The sequence below is a fragment of the Natator depressus genome, chromosome 6 (genome assembly GCF_965152275.1).
Source record: "Natator depressus isolate rNatDep1 chromosome 6, rNatDep2.hap1, whole genome shotgun sequence".
Lineage (NCBI taxonomy): Eukaryota > Metazoa > Chordata > Testudines > Cheloniidae > Natator > Natator depressus.
This window is the reverse complement of record NC_134239.1, coordinates 50,534,618-50,549,427: the sequence shown is the minus strand read 5'-3', so window position 1 is coordinate 50,549,427 and position 14,810 is coordinate 50,534,618. Positions and strand designations below refer to the sequence as shown.

General features: G+C 42.7%; 1 protein-coding gene across 4 annotated transcripts in view; it reads right to left on the bottom strand.

Moving 5' to 3' along the window:
• The window catches only part of CAPRIN1 (cell cycle associated protein 1), an 82,339-nt gene extending 71,255 nt beyond the window's left edge, over positions 1–11,084 (bottom strand). For 2 of the 4 annotated variants that reach the window (XM_074955254.1, XM_074955257.1), the window contains exons 1-2: positions 10,934–11,084; positions 10,397–10,602 (exon numbers count right to left, since the gene is read on the bottom strand). In XM_074955254.1, the coding sequence (XP_074811355.1) occupies positions 10,397–10,600 (204 nt within the window). In that variant the 5' untranslated portion in view covers positions 10,601–10,602; positions 10,934–11,084. The other 2 variants (XM_074955255.1, XM_074955256.1) reach the window with 2 other exon arrangements.
• Between the last annotated feature and the right edge of the window lie 3,726 nt (positions 11,085–14,810).

Sequence of the window (14,810 nt, the reverse complement as noted above, 5' to 3'; positions counted from 1 at the left end):
CTAAACAAACTAATTTGTTTACATTTACAGGAAATAATGCTGCCCTCTTCTTATATACAATGTCACCAGCACGACACTTTTGTAGCCAGCATTGCAAGGTATTTACATGCCAGATATGCTAAACATTTGTATGCCCCTTCATGCTTTGGCCACTATTCCAGAGGACATGCTTTCATACTGATGATGCTCATTAAAAAAAGTGTGTTAATTAAATTTGTAACAACTCCTTGGGGGAGAATAGTATGTCTCCTGCTCTGTTTTACCCACATTCTGCCATATATTTCATGTAAAAGCTGTCTCGGATGATGACCCAGCACATACTCATTTTAAGAACACTTTCACTGCACATTTCACAAAACGTAAAGAAGGTACCAATGTGAGATTTCTAAAAATAACTACAGCACTCGACCAAAGGTTTAAGAATTTGAAGTGCCTTCCAAAATCTGAGAGGGATGAGGTGTGGAGCATGCTTTCAGAAGTCTTAAAAGAGCAACACTTAGATGTGGAAACTACAGAACCCGAACCACCAAAAAAGAAAATCAACCTTCTGCTGGTGGCATCTGACTCAGATAATGAAAGTGAACATGCATCAGTCCGCACTGCTATGGATGGTTATCAAGCAGAACCGGTCATCAGCATGGACACACGTCCCCTGGAATGGTGGTTGAAGTATGAAGAAACATGAATTTTTAGCACATCTGGCACGTAAATATCTTGCGATGCTGGCTACAACTGCGCCATGCGAACCCCTGTTCTCACTTTCATGTGACATTGTAAACAAGGAGGGCAGCATTATCTCCTCCAAATGTAAACAAACTTGTTTGTCTGAGCGATTGGCTGAACAAGAAGTAGGACTGACTGGACTTGCAGGCTCCAAAATGTTAAACTGCATTCAAAAATAAAACAGTGTATTTTTATTGATAGTTCTACATTTCTAAGTTCAACTTCATGATAAAGAGATTGCACGACAGTACTCGTATTAGGTAAACTGAAAAATACTATTTATTCTGGGTTTTTTACAGTGCTAAAAAAATCATAGAATGTCAGGGTTGGAAGGGACCTCAGGAGGTCATCTAGTCCAACTCCCTGCTCAAAGCAGGACCAATCCCCAATTTTTGCCCCAGATCCCTAAATGGCCCCCTCAAGGATTGAACTCCCAACCCTGGGTTTAGCAGGCCAATGCTCAAACCACTGAGCTATCCCTCTCCCCTAAAATTCTCTTCACCCCAGATGGAACTCGAACCAACAACCCCTGGCTTAGGAGGCCAATGCCTTATCCATTAGGAAATACTCAAAATCAAAAATATAAAGTAAACACTGTAAAAACAATGAGGAGTCCTTGTGGCAACTTAGAGACTAACAAATTTATTGGGGCATAAGCTTTCGTAGGCTCGAACTCACTTCATCAGATGCATGGAGTGAAAAATACAGTAGGCAGGTATAAATACACAGCACATGAAAAGATGGGAGTTGCCTTACCAAGTGGGGGGTCTCTGCTAACAAGGCCAATTCAATCAGGGTGGATGTGGCCCATTCCCAACAGTTGACAAGAAGGGGTGAATAACAGAGGGAAAATTACTTTTTGTAGTGCTAACGAGGCCAAATCAATCAAGGTGGATGTATTCTGTGTTGTAACTGAAATCAATATATTTGAAAATGTGGAAAACATCCAAAAATATTTAAATAAATGGTATTCTATTATTGTTTAACAGTGCAATTAATAACGTGATTAATTTTTTAAAATTGACAGTCCTAATTTAAATGTAAAATCTCATTTTATTTGAATTGGTTTTTAAGAACATTATTTGTTTACACCATTAACTGGAAATATCTAATATCTTAGGTGAATAAAATCACTCTTGAATATGCAAGGCAATACGTGTATATGTCTTAACTTAAGGATACCTGTGATTTACCCACTAAGGCCTATTAATCTTACTGGGAATTTAGTCAGTAAATTATTTGTGCATTGGTGACAGAATATACCTAGATATTTTCTAAGTCTTCCTAGTGGATGAATTCCCTATTGCTAGCAAATTTCAGTGCAGAAATACTAATACAATGCATTGTCTACAGTATTTTTATTGCAATCTGGACATCCCTAGTCTTCTATCGATACAATCAAGCCAACATGACCTGCACTTTTGTTTTACCATTCTACTTGACTTCTCCAGCAATACTTACCACATGCTTAGAGCAGTGGTTCTCAACCAGGAATATGCGTATCCATTGGGGTCTTCCAGGGGTACATCAGCTCATCCAGATATTTGACTAGTTTTATAACAGGCTACATAAAAAGCACTAGTGAAGTCAGTACAAACTAAAATTTCATATAGACAGACAATGACTTGTTTATACTGCTCTATATACTATACACTGAAATGTTTCAGAGTAGCAGCCATGTTAGTCTGTATCTGCAAAAAGAAAAGGAGGGCTTGTGGCACCTTAGAGACTAACCAATTTATTTGAGCATAAGCTTTCGTGAGCTGCAGCTCACTTCCTCGGATGCATTCAGTGGAAAATACAGTAGGGAGATTTATATACACAGAGAACACTGTAACGAGAGTGATCAGGTAAGGTGAGCTATTACCAGCAGTGGGGGGGGGGGAAAAAAACTTTTGTAGTGATAATCAAGGTGGGCCATTTTCAGAAGTTGATAAGAACGTCTGACGAACAGCGTGGGGGGGGGGGGGGGGAGATAAATATGGGAAAATAGTTTTACTTTGTGTAATGATCCATCCACTCCCAGTTTTTATTCAAGCCTAAGTTAATTGCATCCAGTTTGCAAATTAATTCCAATTCAGCAGTCTCTCGGAGTCTGTTTTTGAAGTTTTTTTTATTGAAGAATTGCCACTTTTAGGTCTGTAATCGAGCGACCAAAGAGATTGAAGTGTTCTCCGATTGGTTTTTGAATGTTATAATTCTTGATGTCTGATTTGTGTCCATTTATTCTTTCACATAGAGACTGTCCAGTTCATTGGCTGTAGCTCATGAAAGCTTATGCTCAAATAAATTGGTTAGTCTCTAAGGTGCCACAAGTCCTCCTTTTCTTTTTGCGGATACAGACTAACATGGCTGCTACTCTGAAACCTGTCACCTTAAGCAATCACTCTCGTTACAGTGTGTATGGTAACACCCACTGTTTCACGTTCTCTGTGTATATACACATCTCCCCACTGTATTTTCCACTGAATGCATCCGATGAAGTGAGCTGTAGCTCACAAAAGCTTATGCTCAAATAAATTTGTTAGTCTCTAAGGTGCCACAAGTCCTCCTTTTCTTTATACACTGAAATGTAAGTACAATATTTATATTCCAATTGATTTATTTTATAATTATATGGTAAAAATTAGAAAGTAAGCAATTTTTCAGTAATAGTGTGCTGTGACACTTTTGTATGTTTAAGTCTGATTTTGTAAGTAGTTTTTAAGTCAGGTGAAACTTGGGGATACGCAAAACAAATCAGACTCTTGAAAAAGGTACAGCAGTCTGGAAAGGTTGAAAGCCACTGCCTCAGGGCACGTCTATACTACAAAGTTAACGTACAGCCACCGCAGTAATTACTTCAACTGTAATGTCCACACTATGCTCCTTCTGTCAGCAGTGCGTGTCTTCACCAGAAGGGCTTGAACCGATTTAACTAACAGTGTGGGACACTGACAGCCTGAGCCTCACTGCCCTGGGCTGTCAGCCGCAGCGCAGCAACAGGCCATGTAAACAACTCAGTGTCTACACAGACACTGAATCAACTTACAAGCTACCCCTTTCACAGAGATGGAGTTACTAAGTTGGTGTGGTGGGCAACTTACATTGGCGGGAGGGGCATTTTAGTGTAGCTGCTTACAGACGGAAGTCGACGTAAGGGAGCCTTAGTGAGTTTTACTGATCTGAGCTACCTCTTGTTCATTATGAAGTACAACCTTAAGTGTCTTTCATAGTCCTTTAAATACACACATTTAGTCCAGCCAAAGGACTCTTTCAGTCATCAGTAGCTTAAAAGATCATATTTATGTTTTGACTCTGGATTAAGAGTCATCTAAAGGGGGAAGCAGTCCAGAGAGCTGGATGCTCTAAAATGTTGTGGCAAACACATGCTTCCATCAAAGGCAAAAAGTCAGCAAAATTACTTACATTGGTAATTAAGATATTTTGCCCAATGCATAGAAAAGGAGTCTATTTTCTCTTCAGTGAGCATATATAACTAGTTAATAGAAGTTATATCAATCATTGAGAGAAATAACTTCTATACTATTTAAAAAAATCTAATAGTTATAAATGAAACAATGAGATCAAACAAGGAACTAGTGCCTCCAAATTTTTTTTTTTTAAACACAGGTATGAGAGCTTAATTTTGAGGGTTGGAGCTGGGACTTAATATGTATCCAAAAATCAGTATATCCATGCTGCCACTTGGAGGTTCCAACACAAAAGAATTCAGCTGTGGTTTCACACAGTCTGCCTCCATTCACAATTTCAATGCAGAAACCTCCAATCAGATTTATTACAACTAATTGAGTTTCATGTTAGATGACATTTCTTTTGAGTATGTTTCCTTAAAAAAAAGAAAACACAAATGCAGGGACTGGGCCCACCACTTTGAACGTGTGTTGTGCAGTGTAACAACAGTGCTGACTGATACTGTCCTAAGACAGGTTTCAGAGTAGCAGCCGTGTTAGTCTGTATTCGCAAAAAGAAAAGGAGTACTTGTGGCACCTTAGAGAGTCTAAGGAATTTATTTGACCATAAGCTGATATATGCATTTCCACTGCATGCATCCGATAAGTGAGCTGTAACTCACGAAACCTTATGCTCAAGTAAATGTGTTAGTCTAAGGTGCCACAAGTACTCCTTTTCTTTTTGTCCTAAGACAGGCCATGCTGGATACCAACAAAAGAAAGTAACTTGGAAAAAAGAGACAACAATCTCAGGACTGATTTAGTGCTATCCCACAAGGAAATAGGAAGACAGTCCTCCTGACAGAACATGCAACTGCTTCACCAAAGCTATATGGAGATCAGTGTATCACCAGAGGGGCCTTAAACCTAGCGACAATGGTTGCTTCCATAAGACCTCTTCAGAAGAGACTTATCACAATGCCCTAGTACAGACTGATTGTTAGTCAGATCTTTCATGCAGAAAGTCTAGCACATCTATCAAAAAGTGGAAGCAGAGAGACAAATACTATCTAAAAAATTAGGTCAATCTGAAATACCCAATTGATGTATTCTAATGGAAATGCCTATGTTACTGAGGATGGTAGAACCATCCATGAAATATATATTGGCAAACGTCACTAAGATATTTAGACTCATATCTATGGTTTGGCTACAAGACAAAGATGCAGCAATTTAACTTAAATCTGTTTTAAAATTAGTGCTAACTCCGGGATGGCCACCTATTTTAGTTTAAACCGTTTCCCAATTGACTTCAGCCAAGCCAAATAAAGGTTGGTTTAAATCAAAAGGAATGTCCACGTAGCTGTTTGCACTGGATTTACCAAACTGGTTTAAAACCTACACTTGTTGTTAAACTGGTACAGCCTTCTCACATATGCATATTTATCAGTTTACAGAATATGGTTTTAATACAGTATCTTTCATATTTTTAAGCATTCTAAAGCTTCATAAGACAATGGCAGAGTTAGCACAGCACATGAAGTTTGGTTGTGTATGGTATTATAGGTGAACTGAAAGGGAAGAAAAAGAAAAGGAGTACTTGTGGCACCTTAGAGACTAACAAATTAATTTGAGCATAAGCTTTCGTGAGCTACAGCTCAACTGGTGCATGTGTTTCTCTCCTGCCCCCAGGTTGTAAAATGGAGACAATGTTTGCTCTTACCCCCACCCCGAGAAAAAGGCTTCTGTATTAAAACACAACAGAAATTGAGATTTGGGTCTAGCTTGCTTTTCCTGGAAGACTATGAGTAATTACAGAACTAGTAGGATTTTAACATCACACATCATGCAAGTGAAGTCAAAAGAGGTTTAAGTGATTTTTATTCAGACTGTTTAAAACTTTTTTAAACACCTATTTAATTCAACTCATAAGTAGATGGAAGAAAAGACTTTAGACAATAGAACATCCCTTGAATTAGGACCTAAGGAAGTTCTTAACACGTAAGAGACCTTCAAGCAGTCCAAAAACAAGATTCAGCATTCCTGATCTTTCTAAAAGGTAAAACACAGCCTCAGGCTTTCTTTATACATCTGAAAGAGAAGAAACTGGGTTACTGTCATCCCCCTTTAAACATGTACCACTTTGGCTCTTTGGAACTTTTAACACTTTAGTTCTGAAGCAAACTGAAAACAAGAAGAATGAAATATAACTAGCAATTTAGTATAAACACCTGTAATTACTATGGTTTCTAGCTTGAATTATTTTCAACATATTTTGAATACTGTATTGTAATTCCAAAATTATTACTACTTGAGTTTAGCAATATCATTTTACTCTTACAGAGCCAGCTAATGAAAGTTACCAATTTATTTGAGCATAAGCTTTCGTGAGCTACAGCTCACTTCATCGGATGCATACTGTGGAAAGTACAAAAGATCCAGGTTTTCTCCCCACCCTGGATTTGTGCTGAAAATAGCCCAACTTGATCATACACATTGTAAGGAGCGTGATCACTTTAGATAAGCTATCACCAGCAGGAGAGTGGGCTGGGGGCAGAGAAAACCTTTTGTAGTGGTAAACACCCATTTTTTCATGGTTTGTGTGTATAAAGAGATCTTCTGTACTTTCCACAGTATGCATCCGATGAAGTGAGCTGTAGCTCACGAAAGCTTATGCTCAAATAAATTGGTTAGTCTCTAAGGTGCCACAAGTACTCCTTTTCTTTTTGCAAATACAGACTAATACGGCTGTTACTCTGAAACCAGCTAATGAAAGTGTGAAACTAAAAAGACTTCTGAGTCAAGATGTGGCATTTCTAATTTCTACAGCAAAAGTGCATTTTATTAGACCACAAGCCACACTTACCATTTAAATATCTAAAATATGTCCTAACTCTAATTGCACAGGTCACCAAATCAACAGTATTTTTACTTTGTTCTTAGCTAATAAACATTCAAAGCTTAACTCAATTGTCCGTCTAGATGAACACCTGCAAACTCCTTTAGTGAAAGCATTTAATCTTTCACATTATCAGATGTTTTCACATTTAACATTTTTCATCCACTTGACTCTAGACTGTATAATTTCTGATCTTACCCTTTATATGCAAAACATCTTCAGAAATTTAGAAGATTAAAAAATGTAGTCGTATGAATACTGCATTTAAGAAACAGCATGTGATCACAAACAATACATAAGCACAAATAAACACTGCGAATGCACTCTCTGCATGGCTAAGTAATCTTCAAAACTTAATATTCTCTGAACACCTTTGATTTATTCTTTTTAAAGACAAGAAAAAAATCCATAGTTTAACAATTTGGCTTGACACATCCAAGAACCATTTATCTTATGCACATTATGAGGTCTGCAGCAAGTCTTCAGAGTTGTGCAGGAGTGCTTGTCCCCTTCACGCACTCATCACTGTGCACAGTGCTAAGCTAGCTATGCACATACAACCTGACCTTAACTGCACACTTTGTGTGCAACAAAAAAAAACAACAACAACAAAATGTAGTACACAATTTCTCAACTCAAAAGCAATTCAAACCACAACCACTCAAAGGTTCTTCTCTGTGAGGGAAGTTTCCTTGCCAAGTTTCAGAAAGTAATAAGCAAATGTAAAGTTATAGTGAAATGCTCAAGACACCTTAATTTAGCAGTTACTACTGCTCTCCGTATATTATAACAGGTATGGGGAACTAACAGAGACTAAGGGATTCACAAGCTAAAATGTCCCAAATTGCATGCATTTGTATCAGAATTCTGAGGTCTTCTACTTATAACTTTCTAGTTTAAGATACTCTCCATAGAACTTTACCAGAAAGTCCATTAAAAAGGTGGTTCTCAACCAGGGATACGTGTACCGCTGGGGGTATGCAGTGGTCTTCCAGGGGGGTACATCAGCTCATCTAGATATTTGCCTAGTTTTACAACAGGCTACCTAACCACTAGCAAAGCCAGTACAAACTAAAATTTCATAAAATGACTTTTTAAACTGCTCTACACACTATACACTGAAATATAAATACAATATTTATATTCCAGTTGATTTTATAATGATATGGTAAAAACGAGAAAGTAAACAATTTTTCAGTTATACTGTATGTGATACTTTTGTATTTTTATGTCTGATTTTGTATGCAAGTAGATTTTAAGCAAGGTGAAACTTGGGGTATGAGAGACAAATCAGACATCTGAAAGGGGTACAATAGTCTGGAAAGGTTGAGAGCAACTGCATTAAAAGACGAACACTAAAGGCATTTGTTAAAATGTAAGTTATGAAGTTTCTTTAAAACTTCAGAAACCGCTGCATACAGACAACAGGTAAAAGTGACCAAAGGCAGAAAGGCTGTACTTGTGCAGTTTTTGCTTGTTTTAGGGCAGAAGGTCTGAAGAGCTCTTCTCCCTACCTCCCTGCCCCCCTCCTAATTTTTAACTGAAAATTCAAGTTGTGTCCATCTTGGAAAACTAGCAGGTTTATGATATTGTTTCACTTTCTTGTTTTGTCTGAAGTTTTTTATTCAGACCATTTACAATTTACTTAATTCACTTAAAACACTTGGGGAAAGTTTTAAGGATTGACTGAAAATCTCCAAACCTTCAGTTAAAGACTAAGACTTTGTCTACACATAAGCTTGCACTGATTTAACTGTTTAATATCACACCTTTGCTTATACAAGTATAAGTCTGTCTACAGGCAAAGTATGAGAGAACTCCCCTGCCACATTTTAAAGTCATACAGAAAGCCTTCCCTCTCTCTTTAAAATGACAACACTTAACATTCCTGCTATTTTTTAAAAGGAAAAAAAGCAGTGCACTCATGCATACAGGTGTAAAGTAAGCACAATTTCTGGCCCCTTTGCACATCACCTTTACTGCCTTAATATAGTTAATTCATCCCAAACTAGACTACTCATATTTCAAATTTTGTTTTTAAATAAAAGTGAAACAGAAAATTTCATAACTGAATTCATGGTTTTTTTAACATTAAAAACAAAAGCAGAATTAAGAGATTAACCTTGCTGCAGTTCAGAATTTTTTGGTAGTATCCCAAGTTTTAACTTTCTCAATTATATCACCAATATTTCTCAAGTATATCACCAAAACTCCAGAGCTTTTAATGGGGGCAATAACCATTCAAACTTGTCTTTGCTATTGTGTCCTATTACATTTACCCATTAAGCTCTGTGGAACCGGGCCACTTGTGTGGCAAAATCCATCTGACACAGCATCATGTACACAACTGGTACCATAGAAATGATAAGTAATCACAACACCCTCACTCTCCTTAGGCAACCCAGACCCTCTGAGATTAACTGATATTCCCACAAGAGACACCCCAAGAGTCAGGGCGAGGGCTGTTGTATAAAATCCTGGAAGCCTTTGAGTCTTGGCTGTGTGACCCATACAGAGGAAGCCTCCAGGGGCTGGGAATCTCTGGCAGGGTGGCCGGCTGGCCCCGGCTTTGTGCTGCCAGTGCCTGCTCACACAATGCAGCTGCCTCGGAGAGGCTGAGACTGCCTCTCGCCGCCGCCATGTTAGCTTCAGCCTCCATGTGCACAGCCCGGGAGCCCCACAGACTGTAGATCCTATCGTCCCGCACCCACCGCACCCACCTATCCCGGGGGAGAGGCCGCTACTCCAAGGGGCGGTTACAAGCCCAATTCATCCCCCCGCAAAGGCTGAGCTCGCGAAGACCCCGGCCCACAGGAACAAAGGGGTGGGGGTGGGGACTGCGTTGTCTCACCGACTGAGAGGACGAGAAAGGGGGCAGTGGCGGCTCCTCCTGCCTGTGTCCGAACCCGAACAGCCCCGTGAGTGGGACGCGCATCGCCCCACACTGGGCTTTGCGAACAAAGGGCTGCGTGCTTCGGCCAGGCGGAGCAGGAAAGGAATGCCCCGGGCGAGGCGGGCGCTCTTCTGGAACCTTCGGGCGGGAGCCTCCGCCGGGCCCACACCGGGAACGCCCCGAGCAGGCCCGCAGCAACTCCCCGTGGACCAGGCCGGCCAGGTGCAGGAGCACCGAGACCCGGAACCTCGCTCCCCGCACAGCGGGGCACGGGCCGGCCAATCCCCGCTGTGGATGATGGGGAAAGGTGCTTCCACAGCCCCGGCGTGAGACAGGACGACAGGCCGCCGGGGAGAGGAAACTCCCGGGCGGGGAAGGGAACCTGGAGACCCAGAGGGAAAGAGGAGTCCGGGGAGGGCTGGAGCAGAGGAAGCCAGAACGCGGGAGGGGGTGACCGGGCCCAGACCGGAGTGCGGGGAGATACGATACCTTCTTCTTCTCCAGGTTGCGCAGCTTCTTGTCGATCACTCCCAGGATCTGCTTCATGGCCTCTGTCTGCACCGAGCTGGTGCTGCCGCCCGCAGCCACTACCGCCTGGGGGGGAGCCGCTGCCGGGGCGGCCTCGCTACCCGCCGACACTGGCCCCACTTTGCCGCTGCTACTCGCCATAGTGCTGTTGGTGGCCGAGGGCATCTCTACAGGCGAGAAATGGAGAGCGCGTTAAGGGGGATGGCTGGACGGGCCGCCGGAGGGGACACGCGGGAGGGCGCGCGCGCGCGCACCCACAAACCTTCCTCACCCACCCCACCTCCAGGACGAGCGTCGGAGCCGCACCTGCAGGCGCGCGCCCAACGATCTCGCAACCAAATCGATTCGGCTCTGTGTGCCTACGACGAGGGCGCGCTGGTATCACGTGACCAGCAGCCTCCTGGCGCCGCTCGTCCCCTATCCCGGTTCAACGGTCACTCACGGAAACCCTCCCGACCCTGTGTCTGGAACCCTTCGTCACCACCCCCCCCCCCTCACCGTGTGTGTGAGTGAGTGTCCCAAGGGGAGGGGCTCAGTGCGCTGCGTTCTCGCTTTTGGGAATGGCCGCCTCAGCCCACTCCGGCCCCGCCGCCTGCGCCGCTCCTGCTACCTCTGCACCGAGCTACTAAAGGAAGAGACGGGGGGGCGCGCGCGCGCGCGCGCGCCTCAGACAGGCAGGGCCGGGTTGCGAGCGAGCGATGGGTCCTCGGCGGCGGGGTGTGTCCTCGTAGAACGCCTGAGCCACTGACCGCTCTGCATCCCATAGCGGGACGGGCTCAGGATTGCGGCGCGCCCCCATCGTGCATCCAACAATCCCCCTTCCAAATGCCAAAGCCTTTCCCGGACGAGTCGTTCAGGCGCGCGCTAGCCACTAAAACCCGGCACACAATGGAAAGAGCGGAGGGGCTCTTGGCAGGACCCCGCGGGAACGGGCCGGGCTTGTCGGGAAACGGGGAATCTCCCCTCTAGCGGCAGCTCAGCCGCGTCCCAATCCGGCTCGGGCACCGGCCGCGTGGGCAGCTCCAGCCCCTTCTCCAGTGGGGACGGTTGCGTGGACCCCCCGGAGGCGGGGGAAGGGATCAGGGGCTCCGAGCCCCCTCAGGGCAAAGGGCTTCACTGCGGAAGCCCCTGCGCCGGCAGTGGGGGCCGCTCGGCTCCGCTGGCGGGCGGGGGGCGCGCCCGGTGGGCCGGGCAGTGGCTGCCGAGCCTGGGAGTGTTCTGGGGATGACCCGTGGCGTCACGCGCGCTGAGCATGGTCACCCGCAGCGCGCCTGTGGCCCGCTGTGGTTCCACGCAAAGAAGCCCCATTGCCCGGACGGTACAGGACGGGGCCCTTTGAGGACCGTCCCTGTGGGGTGGTTTGTGTCTGGTGCAGAGTCACCGTGAACTTCTGACCCGCAGACGTGTGGCTTGAAAGCTTAGTTTTTGCCTAATCAGCTAACGCTCAGTAGCTGCTCCTTACTGGGTACGGCTCATGGGATGTTAGGAACCACGTAAGGAGCATCCCTGAAACAACAGGATGGGTGATCAACATCTCCAATGCGAGCCACCCGCTACATCCACTTTTGGGGGTTGAGATATAATACATGCATTGTAGGCACTGGCAAACAGTTGCCTTTCTTTCCTTGCCTGCCAGGTGTGGTGTTAAAGGTTCCAGTGTCTTTCTTGCAGATATTGATGCCTGTCTAATACTTACATACATATTAAACTTTATATACATTTCTGACCTAAGACAGTATAATGAATCCAACCCCTTTCAGCTGTTGCTGGACTTTTGATTTCAGTCCAGGTAACTGAAAGCCTATTACTTTATTTCTTTATCATTTGCGGGAATTAACAGTGAGACAATACCTGGCTTGTGTTGTACAAAGGCAAATTTGCATTCAAAAGGAGTGCTATACCTATTTTAAGGAGATACAAGTGTGACATCTGGAGACAACCGAAATGCCCCTGAATGTGGCAAACCAAGCTGGAAAGGCTTTGGCAATTATTCAGCTGCCCTTTTTTATAATATAAGGGAACGTTTTCCTTGGTATTTTAGGGGAGAAATGCCCCTTACATTTCTTGTGAATTTGATAATTAGCTAACTTGTGTTCCTATACTTCTGTTGCTCATTTTACCTACTTTTAGCTCCATGCTAAGCAAACCTGCTTTCTGGCTTTTCTATAATCTCTGACAAATAATTTGCAATAGTTAATGTCCTTGCATATATGAAGTATCATTATTCAAAGTGCTGTACAGATTGATGGTGCAAACTATATTTAGGAAGCAATTCATATAAGTGTAGCCACCTCCAAGATGAAACATAACTGTAGAGCAGCAACATTACACAATAGTTTGATCTGGAAGTGAAGAATACCCTTTGTAGCTGACGTTACAAAGGAACATTTCCCATAGGGTAGCATTTGGGTGGTTGTTCATCTACACTGGAGGGTCTTTGTTGTGAATCCCTGCTGCTCATATACATGAGATTATTAAACTAGTGAGGAGACTGGGGGCCAATTTCAATTGTTGGATAGAAATAGAAATGTAGGAGTGGAAGGGATCTTCATAGGTCATCTAGTCCAGTCCTCTGCACTGATGCAGGATTAAATATTATCTAGGCCATCCCTGAGAGGTGTTTGTCTAACCTGTTCTTAAAAACCTCCAATGATGGAGATTCCACAGTCTCCCTAGATAATTTGTTCTAGTGCTTAACTATACTGACAGGAAGTTGTTCCTAATGTCTAAGCTAAATCTCCCTTGCTGCAATTTAAGACCATTACTTCTTGTCCAGTCCTTAGTGGTTAAGGAGAACAATTTATCACCCTCTTCTTTAAAACAACCTTTTACATACTTGAAGACTGTTATCATGTTGTGGGGAGGGGACCCTCAGTTTTATGTTTTCCAGTCTAAACAAGCCCAAATTTTCAATCTTTCCACAAAGGTCATGTTTTCTAGACCTTCAGTAATTTTTGTTGCTCTCCTGTGGATTTTCTCCAGTTTGTCTACATCTTTCCTAAAATATGGCGTCCAGAACTGAACATAGTACTCCAGTTGAGGCCTTATCAGAGTAGAATGGAAGAATTACTTCTCGTGTCGTGCTTATACCACTCCTACTAACACATCCCAGAATGATGTTTGCTTTTTTTTTGCAACAGTATTACATTGTTGACCCGTATTTCATTTGTGGTTATAGTGAACACTATAACCACCAGATCCTTTCCTGCAGAACTCCTTTCTACGAACTCATTTCCCATTTTGTATTTGTGCAATTGATTATTCCATGCTAAGTGTAGTATTTTGTATTGTCCTTATTGAATTTCATCCTGTTTAACTAAGACCATTTCTCCAGTTTATCAAGATTATTTTGAATTCTACTCCTGCCCTCCAAAGCGCTTGCAACCGCTCCCAGCTTGGTATCATCAGCAAACTTCATATGTTCTATGCCATTATCCAAGTCATTTCTGAAGATACTGAACAGAACCAGACCCAGGACACATCCCTGAAGGATCCCACTTTATATACTCTTCCAGTTCAAATGTGAACCACTGCACTATATAACTACTCTGCGTACGATTTTCCATCTGGTTGTGTTCCCACCTTATAGTAGGTTCACCTAGGTTGTACTTCTCTAGTTTGTTTATGAGACGGTCATATATCAAAAGCCTTACTAAAGCTCAGATATATGATATCTATTGCTTCCCCCCATCCACAAGGTTTGTTACCCTGTCACTTAGTATAATGACTCAACCACTCCCAGTCTCTATTCAAGCCTAAGTTAATTGTATCCAATTTGCAAATTAATTCCAATTCAGCAGTCTCTCGTTGGAGTCTGTTTTCGAAGTTTTTTTGTTGAAGGAAACTCACTTTGAGATCAGAAATCGAGTGACCAGAGAGATTGAAGTGTTCTCCGACTGGTTTATGAATGTTATAATTCTTGACATCTGATTTGTGTCCATTTATTCTTTTACGTCGAGACTGTCCAGTTTGCCCAACGTACATGGCAGAGGGGCATTTGGGTTGAACCACAGCTTCAGCAATATGAACACAGCACAATATCTGCTAAAAAAGAAGAAGATCCAGTGAAATCTACAGATGCTAGCTTTCACTCAGATTCACATTTTTAAAGCAGACCAAGTTTCAATAGCTGTATGTCTTAATGCTGATCAGACACTTCTGTAAAATTATGAATCATTTTGTTCTTCTTTTAGTTTCCTATTCCCAAGCAAATTTGCCCCAGGGAGAAAAATTCCTGTTCTATTTAAACCTACAGGCTGACTAAGTTTTCATAATAAAATTAAATTCAAACAAAATAAACCTTTCCCTTGAATAAGAATTAAAAAGCTCAAAGGAGTTCTTGTCTGAATAAACTGAAATTACAGGTTTTGTGACA